Here is an 11751-nt window from a genome sequence, read left to right as displayed (position 1 = left end):
TGGGCAGGTTTCTAACGAACAAGCTAGACCCTTCGTTCCGTGTGGTCTGCCCTACTTCAGTCGAGGAAACAAGGCGAGACCATTCCCACGGTTAATCTTATCAGTGAGGGTTGCATCCTCAAACTGGTAGCTGTCCTGGCGTGATGTGTGGTAGTTGATGATATCGTTGTTCGCATACGGCGTGTCACTGCCATACAGGAGATGGCCAGGCTTGGCGAATTTCTCCATGACACGAAGCACGTTCTCCGAGCCAGCAACCGCTGTGTCATAGTAAAAGTTGCGAGCATCATCCAAGAAGGCGTTCTGCTCCTCTGGTGTCTTGGCCAGGATGCTGGTGGGACGGCCGATCAGGAAGGGCAACACGCCACCCGCGTGGGACAAGATGATCTTGCAGTTAGGGTTGTTCCGGACTGTCTTATTATACAGCATGTCGAGGGCGGTCTGGGTCGTCTCGAATGGGTACCGGATAACCGGCTGTGCCAGGCCACTGACTTGGCTGATGTCCACTGGGTGGGTAGGGTGCACCAAGATGACGGCTGAGCGACGGTTGAGCGCGGCCCAGATGTCCTTGAAGTCCGGGTGACCTAGGTAGTGGTTATCCTCGCCATACCGGGTGAAGAGTACCACACCATCGGCCTTGAGCACGTCGTATGCATAGTCAAGTTCCTTGAGCGCCCGTTCCTTATCCACGAGGCTGGGCAGCGACGCGAAAAAACCGTACTCCTGGGGCTTCTCGTCGCGGAGTTGTGCAGTATATTCATTGGCTCTGCGCGCCAGCTTGGCTGAGGCCCCAGGATCTTTCAGGATACAGGCTCCCGGGGCCGTCAAGGAGAGTATGCTAGTCCCGATGCCAAACTGCTTGTTCACCTTCGCATCCAGCTCGGGCGTCCAGTCGGGGATGAACCACCCTGATGGATCACCACCACAGCTTTCCAGGGCTGATTATGGAACTTGTTAGACAACGAAACAATAACAGTCTGCAAGATGAAGAAAACATTGGCTGACCTTCACGGTAAAAGTCCGGGACAAAATGGTGGTGGACGTCGATTCTGTTGGTGGCAGCCATGTTTTCAGGGGAACTCAGATTGGTAAATATCAATGTATCAGTAAAGGCTGCTGTAATTTTTTCGAGCTTATCAATACTATTCTCGATTCCTCGAGATACGGCAATCTTTTATAGGTAACATCCACACCAGTGGCTTCCACCCGTGCTGCATGGCGTCCACCGTGGCCACTGGGGTTTTCCGCAATTCCGCAGTTGTGCCAGCGTTACGCATACTGCCTACCCATAACCGGTGCTGATCCTCGGAGGTTTCCACAAAGGATCAATAAAAATGTGGGGATGGTGAAGCCCGGGTTCACATCCGCATCCCCCCGGATTGTCTACCGCATCTCTCTCCGTGCGGAGAAAGCTTCATTGAACGTTGGTGAGGCCAGCCATGTCATATATAAGACATTGGATCAGTTCTAACCATCATTCTTCGGCAAGTTTGAGTCAGCCGTGACCCAGTTCTACCGTACATCATGAACCACCACTCCTCTGACCTCGTCCACGATGTGATCATCGTTGGCGCAGGGATTTCCGGCATCAACGTCGCCTATCATCTCCAGCGCAAGCTCCCCGAGTTCACTTACTCAATCTTGGAGGCGCGTGAGAATATTGGGGGCACATGGGACTTGTTTCGATATCCTGGCATTCGATCGGATACTGACCTCCACACATTTGGCTTCGGCTGGAACCCTTGGAACGAAAACCGTGCGATTGCCGATGGGGGGTCCATTGCGAATTATTTACGCGCATCGGCTGAAAAAGAGGGCATCGATCGACGGATTTTATTTCGACATCGCGTCGTCACGACCAATTGGTCCACGGCCAAACAGCAATGGGACTTGGACGTGGAGGTCAAGGGCGGCAAGCGGATCGTGCTTCATGCTCGATTTCTCGTTCTAGGAACCGGATACTATGACTACACCGAAGCGCTCCAGCCCGAGATTCCAGGGCTGCCCAACAACTTCACAGGCACGGTGGCACACCCACAGTTCTGGCCCGAGGATCTCGACTATGCGGATAAGCGAGTCTTAATCATCGGCAGCGGTGCCACGGCCATCACCCTTCTTCCCAATATGGCGGCCAAGGCAGCGCACGTCACGATGTTGCAGCGCAGCCCTACGTATATTATGTCCCTCAACAATACGACCGGCGTCTCGTGGAGACACAAGCTGCTGCCACGCAGCTGGTCGTTTCAAATTGACCGCTGGATTTTTATGTGGATGATTTTTTTTATCTACCACTGTTGCCGACTCTTCCCGGAACGATCTCGAAAGTCCCTGCAACGAGCGGTTGAGAAACAGCTTCCCGACCACATCCCTGTTGATCCGCACTTCACACCACAGTATAAGCCCTGGGACCAGCGGCTATGCTTTGCACCCAATGGCGACTTCTTCGAGAGCCTGCGCTCCGGCAAGGCGAACGTGGAAACTGGTCGGATCAAGACCATCACGGGAAACACAGTCCACCTCGAGTCGGGCCGACAGCTGGAGGCAGATATCATTGTGCCGGCCACGGGATTAAAACTAGCCCTTGGTGGACGCATCCAAATCCACATTGACCAGGAGCCTGTCGATCTGGCAGATCGCTATGCCTGGCACTCAGCACTCTTGCAGGACGTGCCTAACCTCGCCTTCATGATGGGATACATCAACGCATCATGGACACTAGGTGCCGAGACCACCAGCCAGATCTTGTGCCGAATCTGGCAACATATGAAGAAGAATGGCTACAACACTGTGATCCCCCGCGTACCGACCGGGTCTGCCATTGAGCCGCGGATGATCTGGAATCTGGACGCGACTTATGTCAAAAAGGCGACACGCAGTATGCCTCGATGTGGCACCTTTGGGCCATGGAAAGGCCGGACCAGCTATGTCGTAGATCTTTGCAAGGCGAAATACGGGAGTGTCACTACGGACCTGGAGTTCATCCCAGCAAGTCAAAAGTCGAAGTAGCCTGAACCTTCGTTGCTTCCTTTCTTATTTACTCGTTGTCTGTATAGCGTAGTATATATGATGTATATGATATACCAAATAGCAGAGTGAAATGGAGGCCGTTCCGTTGTTCTTTTTCTTTTTTTTTTTCTTATCTCTGTTTTGCCCCTTTAGTTTAATTTTGAATTTCAGTTTCCTGCGTTGCATTTTCTACACCAAATCGTAAATATGTCCCCAGCTGCTTTCTCTCTGTATTAACCCTGAGGAAGGGTCAGATAGTTATCTAGATATCTGTAGTTAGGTGAACACAGTGATTGCTTGGTTGATACTAGTAGATGTTGAAGAACAGGCGTATTCTATCGATCACAAAGATATTTATGACGAAGGGATACAAATACTGCTGCTCCATATAGGCTGATCTTCCAAACTGTAACAAGCGAGAGGGAAGCCACTAAGTAGCAAGATACCAAGCTCATGGCATGTTCATGGGATTCAAAGGGTATTACCAATTGGATCCGATCCAATTGCCTATCTCCGCGCATCTTCGTCTGGTTGAACATTCGGATGAAAAAAGCTCTCAAGAGGCGGAGTCTGACCCGGACGGCTTAGCGACCCTGCGGAAGGCCATCCGTTAAGGTTCCCATGGATCCAGTTCCCTCCTGCCTATTTGCATCTATACCCCACACGCCTTCTCTGCAGGGAGCTGCGGATCTGGGGACCCCAGGCTCTTCGTCCCTGCATGTCTCTCCAGTACGGGGCCCCGCAATCCCCAAGCAGAATTAATATTTAAGCTTGAAGTCAGAACCAAACTTTCCGATGTCAATAAGTTTACCAAGTAGTTGTCTTCTCTCTCTTCCTCTAAAGGAAAACTTGGATCACTCCAACCATATCCTACTCAAACTACTCTATTCCTCAATTTCTCTCCTCCTGTCCCGTTTGCTTTTATTATATTCAGGACACACAGAATGACTGGCCCAAAGCAGCTCAGTCATACGACTCTTACCGATGGCTTCCTCTTTGGAGAGGCGCCTCGATATAAAGATGGCCTCCTCTACATCAGCGACATGACCGGCCGTACGATTCACAGTATTGACACGCAGTCCGGCGAGAAGAAGGCGCTGTGCACGGTAGAACACCAGCCGAACGGCATGTGCTTCACGCCGGACGGGGCACTGATCTGGTCGTCCATGTTCGACGCCAAGCTGTACCGGCACGACTTCTCGACCGGCAAGGACACGCTGTACGCGGACATGTCGCGCGTGATGACGGGCTACTGCGGCGACATGACGGTGGACAGTACGGGGCGCGTGTACGTGGGCGACACGGGGGCGCGGGTGCTGCACGGTGAGCAGCCGCGTGCCGGTCGACTGTTGGTCGTCGAGACCGACGGGTCCGTGGACGTGGCGGCGGAGAACATCATGTTCCCAAATGCGCTCTTCATCAGCAACGACGGCGAGACCATCTACTGTGCCGAGACGTTCGGATATGGCCTTCTGCGCTGGGACATCGGCGCCGCAGGCCGCGTGGCCAATCGCCAGAAAGTCTGGTCGCCGGCCATTTTGTCACCCACGGGCCAGACGGGGAACACGGAATCGCATGGCATCGTCGGCATTGATGGCGGATGCATCGATGCCAAGGGCGGCATGTGGCTCAGCCTGCTGGGTCTGGAGAAGTTTGTTCGTGTTGACCAGCAAGGCAACGTCACCCATGAAATTAAGGTTGACGGCCATGCTACCGCCTGCACGCTCGGTGGCCCTGGCGGTAATACCTTGTATTTGGTCATCAATTGGGTCCCGGAGCATGAGAATCTCTTCACGGCTATGGTCGCTAAAAGAACCAAGTGTACCGTCGGCTATACCCGGGTTGACGTTGGGAAAGGCACGGCCAGCCATTAGCATGTTAGACTCTGTTCTTGTATCTTAGTAGTTACGTACCAAGGTCAGCGATCTTTTCAGTTACTATTACGTGCACACGCAGCGGTTAGCTACTTATTTCAGACAATTTGGCAATGTATGCTAGAAAAGGAAGGACATGAGCCAAGTCGGAGACTCTATGCCCTTACAGAACGACGAAGAGCGCTGTATCTATTCCTAGCGGAAGCTAGTCATGTCCAATCAACGCGAGATATCACATCAGCGTAGTCTTTTGAAGAAGTTTTGGGTGGAAACCAAAGTGCTGAGAGGTGATTCAAGATTCCAAGATCTCTATAGAATGGGGAACAAAGAAAAACATTCAACAGGTCGTATTCGCTGGTGGTCACCCACCGAACTACTAATCTCCCGGTGTGTGGCTTCTGCGCGGTCCATAGATCGCTGTGAGCCCCTATAGAGCCAGTGCAGATAATGATATCAAGTCGTCGCGCACTCAATGTGGGTGTGTTTTAAAGGGGGTAAGTGACTTGCTACATCCACTACCCTGCGATGATAGACCAGAACATATGGATACTTGTGAGGGCGCAATCCGACAGATTGAACAGATTAAAGGTGCACATACTCACTAATGAGGTAATTGATAATCCTTTGATACTCATATTCTCTCCAGCCAACAAACAGACTTCAAACAGCTCGGGCTCTGCGACGAAGGGGCCATCCTCTAATCGGCCGAGCAATTGATAATACGCGACATACACCACTGCACAAAAAGCATTCTGGTAGTTGTATTCGATGTCAGTAGAATTCCATCTACTGTACCGTGGCATATATGGGCTCTGAATAATACTGCGACTAAGAGGTTCTGTTGGAGTAATACTACGCTGTCTGAAGCGTTAAATGTACTATTCTATCACCACCTTTGTCAGTTTTCGTGGGCTCTTTCGTCCGTAATATTATTTTCCTTGTGACTTGGTGCAAGCAAAAACTTTGACCCGAATTCTACTGGTTCAAGTTTTCCCCGACATCTATTGTGACCGGCTATGTTGAGGCACATTATAAAACGATTAGCCATCTGTAAACAAAGAGAATCAACCTCAACAGCTGCTGGGCTCCAAAAAGACTGTAATTTGGCAGTCGAGAGAAACGTGGAAGTAGAGTTCTAAACGATACTGCAAGAAAGGAGCGTACCAATTACACGCAAAAACCGCTGAGGCCTAGTCTCTGGTTGTTCAACGGTCAAAAACGTGGTTTTTAGGGCAAACTATGGATACCGTAATACCCTTGTAAAGAGTCTTGCAAGAATCAACTGACACATCCTCAAAAAGTGGATACAGATTGCCTAGTATATTCAAGCCCTACCATCTGCCCTCTGCTTACGTATTATATTCGCCACCGAGTCTCTGTCGTTTGTCGGCTCATGACCTCCCTCGTAACAAATATATCGTCGGTACTCATCTATCTTTCTCGGGGCGTCTAGCCCAACTCTACCGGCCGACTCGCCATCATCGGCCTCATCGCCAATCCATCCAGGCAATTTATCTAGAACTTCGATCGGGTCTCTGTTCTGGGTAATTTTCAATGGAATACTATCCGCAATTGTGCCTCCGATTCTCATCATAGTAAAAGAGTCGAGACTGGTTGTCCACCTTGAAGACATAGCAGACCAAGTGGCGAGGACAATCAGAATGAGAAGATGCAGTCCAAGAAGAACAGAGATGAGTACCAAACCCGCCATCGAAATAACGGGAACTTGAACATCGCGCCCGTTATCGTGGTGAACAGTCAGCGTATTGCAAATTGGAGTAAGGCTCTCCATCCAGCCTTGGTTGGCTAAAAACGCCGCCGCCTCAAAAGCCTTCTGGAGATTCTTCCTGCCCATTTGGAAGTTTAGTAAGTACTGCCGAACTTCATTGAGTACCCCGAAGAGCCCGGTACCGGAACTATCATACGGTGTGACACATTTGTAAGCGTCCTGGTAATCATCGGACAGAAAATGCCCGAGTGGAACCAGATCTATACACGGCCAGGGAGCAGTTTCATTCATCTTGAAGGCAGATGGATTGGCCGAACGGGTAGCTATAAATGATCCTTCGCCGAAAAGACCTATGGCGATTGTCGCTAGTGGCCCTCTGTTCCTTTCAATAATGTCTGGATCGGCGGTATCCATGACCCAGGGACCTGAACAGAATAGACCGCAGCCCGCATCATCAAACGGGTCCCTCTCACGCAATTGACCAGCGTGACCCCCATTCACAAAGTTAGGCAGTTCAAAGTAGCCCGCCGTAGTGCGTAGGGTGACTTTGTAAAAAGTAGTATTGATGCCGTAGTTTGCTACTCTGATATTGAGAAAAAGCTCTTCTTCGAAGTCCTGGCGGGTCCTTGTAGGCTTCCATGGGGATTGCGAGATGCTAGCAGGCATGCAAGCCTTCAGTCCCCAGTTTTTCAATGTGGAATCGTGGTATTCGGCAAAGAAAGCCCCTGGTATTGAATCACAGTTCCGTGGGAAATCAGAGCTTGAAATATCTTGAAACTGTGCGGTCGAATTGATTCGAGGTATAAAACTTCGGGCTATCCCTGTATTATAGTCGCGACTTAATTGCGCCAAAAATGGATCATCCAAAGAGAACATATTCCCAAGTGTCGGACCGCCACTATTGCAGTACTCCGGCTGATGGCTAGACAGAGATTCTGTGCCACAGGTGAAATTGCCACGTTGCCAGAGCTGAGCTGGCTTTTGCCCTGTACTTAGAAATCCTAGCGCACTGCGGGTCTGAAGGACAGTCCAACCTGAAGGTGTAGAAACGGCGCATTTCCTCCAAGGGTCATGCATATCAAGCAAGTGGGAAACAGTCCCCAAATTGGCAGAGATCTTCGTGCTTGTGTCTGTCACGAAGAGTCGCTGTAGGCCGTTTATGACGGGGCCGAGAAGGATCGCGAATATGCCAATGAAAAGGAACGAGCTTCCGTATCTCTGCCAGCTTCGCGAGCTCAATCCAGACAAGAGGTTCCAATACGTTGGCAAGTCGGTCCAGCCTTTGTCCGCAAGGACCACAGTTTGCCGCAGAGAGAGATTACTTTGTTTTCTTTGTATAAAGATTACTGCGGCACTTGAACACACGACAGAAGTTAAAGGAATAGTTAAAGTGTTGACAATTGCTTGGATCACCGTGGCAGCCTTGTATAATCTCTCATGACTATGAGTGTAGACTGGGCGAAACGACAGATAGCCCGTGACCGTCCACGAGAACAGAGCGAGGATGGTGTATGCAAATACGAGAAGGAGGATGTACCCAGAGCGACGCAGCCATGCTGAGGGAAACGGCGATCGATCTATCGTATCTCCAGTCGGGTCTTGACCAGATTCCCCGGGGTTTGGCGGGAGAGTGGAAGTGGGTGGTGGAGTTGGGTCGTCTTGTGAGGCCCGCAGTTGCTAATAATATGTTCAGGCGCTGAGCAACCAGGCTGATATATATATTTCGGTATCCAGACATCCAGACATCTAATTTCCTGCAAAGTTTAACGTTCGAAATGGTAGGGATCACTTTGGTGGTGAGGCTGAATCCCGACACGAGATCCAAATAGCTAAGTGAAGGTAGGTAGACATGCGACTGTCAATTAACGACCTAGTCAATGGATGATCATAAAGTGTATCTTATAATAAACAAGTATGGCTTCAAGCTAAACAGAGTAATTTAAATGGGGACGGAAGGCAGAACCCGCTCCGGGTTTTTCTAGATTGTTCCTAGAGTTCTATATAGGCTCAGACCCCCCGGGTCTTTATGCCCACTATCCGCCCCTTCTAGGTTAGAGAAAAGTTTGGTATTCGGTTGGCTTCTATCCGATTATTTTCAGGAAGTATAGTTCCCATCATGGTACTGAGCCACACGTATTTCGCGACCAAAGCGTCATTCCGCTAGTTCAGATGAGACCTATCCCCATAATAGTCGCATACATGTCACATTAGTGCCGACTGATCATCCCTTCCGGAGGAAATTAATCAGATGATGATCGTTGTGAGTAAGGCTGTACGAGAACAAGGGTACAAAGCCGAGAATAAGAAAGAAGAATTCCACTCCATCGTTCCCTTGCGAGTCTTTTTAATCCTTCTATAGAAATTACCTTGTTCTATATTATTACGAGTAAGGAGAGACAGCATGTCAAAGGCCATATAGCCTGGATTTCCAGGCCAGGGGTAGTTGAATTCACATTTTACCTAAGCAGCTGAGAGAAATACTGCCAAGACAGCTCCTTGATCTCGCCTTATGTATGTCCGCCTGCAAATTATTCTCAGAAGAGGGCCAATCGCGTTGGACGTCTGTGGAAGTGGTTTCTATCCTGCTGAGGCATTGCTCATCTTAACTCCTTGGTTGGACTGCGCAACTGTAAGAAGAGGCATGCGCAAATATGAAAGGACAAGAAGAGTGAGTATTGAAATAATTTCTGGACAATACGGTGGAACGCCAAGTTGCTTGTTGTGGAATATTGTCTTGCGTGGAGATACTGAGCGGGTCGAGGGTATACTGCGTACAGAGATAGGGCGCGAAAAGATCGTGTGTGGAACTGCCAGAACCACTGTGGCAAAAGCATCACCGTCCGTCCCAGGTCGTATTACATTTTGTATACAGCTGGCAAAAATCGTAGAAGGAAACGATATACGAACCCTCCCATAGGGATCGACACGATCTTCTCGCACCCTACCTCAGGAGTCGCCGAGTTCGGGCCCACAGCCTCATGACGAGGCTACGTGCCTTAGTGGAATGAGCTACGTATTGGCAAGGCTCCATACCATGCGAAGACAGTGGGGGGTATTGACAAGGCTGAATACAATCCTTGGAACCGTAAAAATAGGAGAATGTAACCGCAAATATTGTACCTTTTCTATACGAAGTTGAGCGTATTGATGGCCCTGGCTACTCGCTGTTTTCTCATTAACACGCCTTTAATGCCAGTTTTCCTTGTTTCCTGCGCCTATATTTTGAGAGCTTGTTGTTACCGTGGATGCATTCCATGATGCCAATTACAACAAGCACAAGCACCACGGCAGCGTCGCCCCCTTCCACTGACGACGACCTTTACTCCGCCCAGTTAATGCCTGGATGACTTATGGATACTCAAATGAACCTGGGGAACCGACTCGTCTTTCTGGGTGAACTTAGGTCCTGACAATACTGCAAGATGTCTTCCATCCGGCTGGGCCTCGTCGTCATACTATTCACCAGGGACCGCTTGTCCTAGCGGGTGGGTGAGCGGCGATATGGAGGTACATAACCAAGCGACTACAGCGCTATGTTGCCCCGTGTATAAGTGAGTAATAGGCTTTGCAAAACACTGGATTATATGCTGATATGAGATCCTTGTAGACAAAGTAGCTGGACATTTAGCAGACGCCCGACCGGTGTCCACAAGCAACCGTGGCACAGTTTCGAGGCTTGCGCTTACGCTATTACGAACGACGTGGTTTACACTACTTTCCAGACGAATTCAGTGACTATGGGTAAAGAAACCAGCCGTATGGCACTGGGGAAGGGTTGGAACGCATATGGAGTCGAGCTGCGTTGGAGGTCCACCGACATTAATTCGGCCCCGGAGACGGTCGCTTCGCTCACCGCGTCAGAAACTGCGACACTGCCAACAACTCAAGGGTCATCAGAACACGCCTGAGGCTTATCGACTGGTGCCAAGGCAGGAATAGGAGTTAGCGCTGCCGTAGGGGGTATATTAGCTACTGTGGCTGTCGCATTTTTGATTCTTTTGGGGCGAAAGCGCCAAGGCAAAAATGCGAAAGATGTTACAAACATACCACTTCATGGGCAAAAACAATACGAAGTCGCAACAACCGAGTGTGGAAATTATGAATTGGACTCCATCCCTCGTTTTGAGATAGATGACCCTCAAGGGCCATACAGACAATTGCGAGACCCAGCTGAGCTAGACGGGCAAAGTACGAGATGAGTCTACAGGTCTGCGATAGATACAATCATCGCCATCTTGTGTTAATATCTTAATTGTTTGTATTAGAATATAGATAATAATATATCCCGATAGATGATATTGGTGCTTGACGATATGCACTTGCAAAATAATCCTACTTTTGCTACATACTACTACCCATATAAACTCCACCATCTCATCCAAGCATAGGGTTGACTTTTCTCCCAAGCGGCCCTGAAGAGCATCTAGTATGCGTGGGAATAGAGTGTGGATATTTCCCAGTGTAGATAATCCAGCTTATCGCTATCTTATTCTATATCTGGGGAGGCGCTGGAGTGCTTCTTGGCTCTCGCAATATCATCTTATAACATCCCCGCTATACCGCCACAAATATCCGCACTCTCATAGTTCAACCATAAATTCTATTCCAGCAAAAAGCCTTGCTGGAAGTACTGCAGTAATTATCATCTTTTTGCAGTTGTACTGCAAGCAATTGCTGGAGTACCCCTAGTCCAGGTCAGCCAATGCTGGGCATCACATCTTAGCTGATTTAAAGACTGCGAATATCCCACCTCCAGGACTGTTGTAGGCCTGTCCTCCATCCTTGTTCGAGTGTTGAGGGGTTTGTGTCCTTTGTCGGGTTTCTTTGACCCATCCTGGATCGCGCAGCGGCCGGACCCCAATATGCCCCACGCTCTGCAGGCGTCATTGAAGATATCTTGAAACCCCTCACAGGCTATGTCATGCCCCATACCAACAAATTTCCAGATAATTGCCTCCGCCTCCTCGCTATACTGCAGGCGCGCAGGTGGAAGACCGCGGTGATTATTATCCCACCACTGGATCACATCAGGTAGAACCCTCTGGGCAGCGACATACTGCGAAACGTTGGCTGCTCTCGCCGTCCAATAACGATACTTTCGCTCAAGGAATGTTCGCAGGCGCCGTTTGTCGGTATACATAT

At 49.7% G+C, this 11751-nt stretch overlaps 3 protein-coding genes across 3 annotated transcripts; 2 read left to right on the top strand and 1 right to left on the bottom strand.

Moving 5' to 3' along the window:
- Positions 1–51: 51 nt before the first annotated feature.
- Positions 52–1066, bottom strand: BDV37DRAFT_269619 (amidohydrolase family protein; the record flags this gene model as incomplete). The annotated part of the gene is made up of 2 exons (XM_032084400.1): positions 52–938; positions 1006–1066. The coding sequence occupies 2 exons, from the start codon at positions 1064–1066 to the stop codon at positions 52–54; spliced, it is 948 nt and encodes a 315-aa protein (XP_031944227.1).
- Positions 1067–1524: 458 nt separating this feature from the next.
- Positions 1525–3580, top strand: BDV37DRAFT_269618 (flavin-containing monooxygenase; the record flags this gene model as incomplete). Its single annotated transcript, XM_032084399.1, has 2 exons — positions 1525–2989; positions 3576–3580. 2 exons carry the CDS (start codon positions 1525–1527, stop codon positions 3578–3580), a joined length of 1470 nt encoding a protein of 489 aa, XP_031944226.1.
- A 370-nt stretch (positions 3581–3950) lies between these two features.
- BDV37DRAFT_280513 (SMP-30/gluconolactonase/LRE family protein) lies at positions 3951–4880 on the top strand (the record flags this gene model as incomplete). The annotated part of the gene is made up of 1 exon (XM_032086590.1): positions 3951–4880. The coding sequence occupies one exon, from the start codon at positions 3951–3953 to the stop codon at positions 4878–4880; it is 930 nt and encodes a 309-aa protein (XP_031944225.1).
- Positions 4881–11751: the final 6871 nt, after the last annotated feature.

The sequence above is a fragment of the Aspergillus pseudonomiae genome, assembly GCF_009193645.1.
Source record: "Aspergillus pseudonomiae strain CBS 119388 unplaced genomic scaffold BDV37scaffold_14, whole genome shotgun sequence".
Lineage (NCBI taxonomy): Eukaryota > Fungi > Ascomycota > Eurotiomycetes > Eurotiales > Aspergillaceae > Aspergillus > Aspergillus pseudonomiae.
This window is presented reverse-complemented; position numbering and strand designations above follow the sequence as displayed.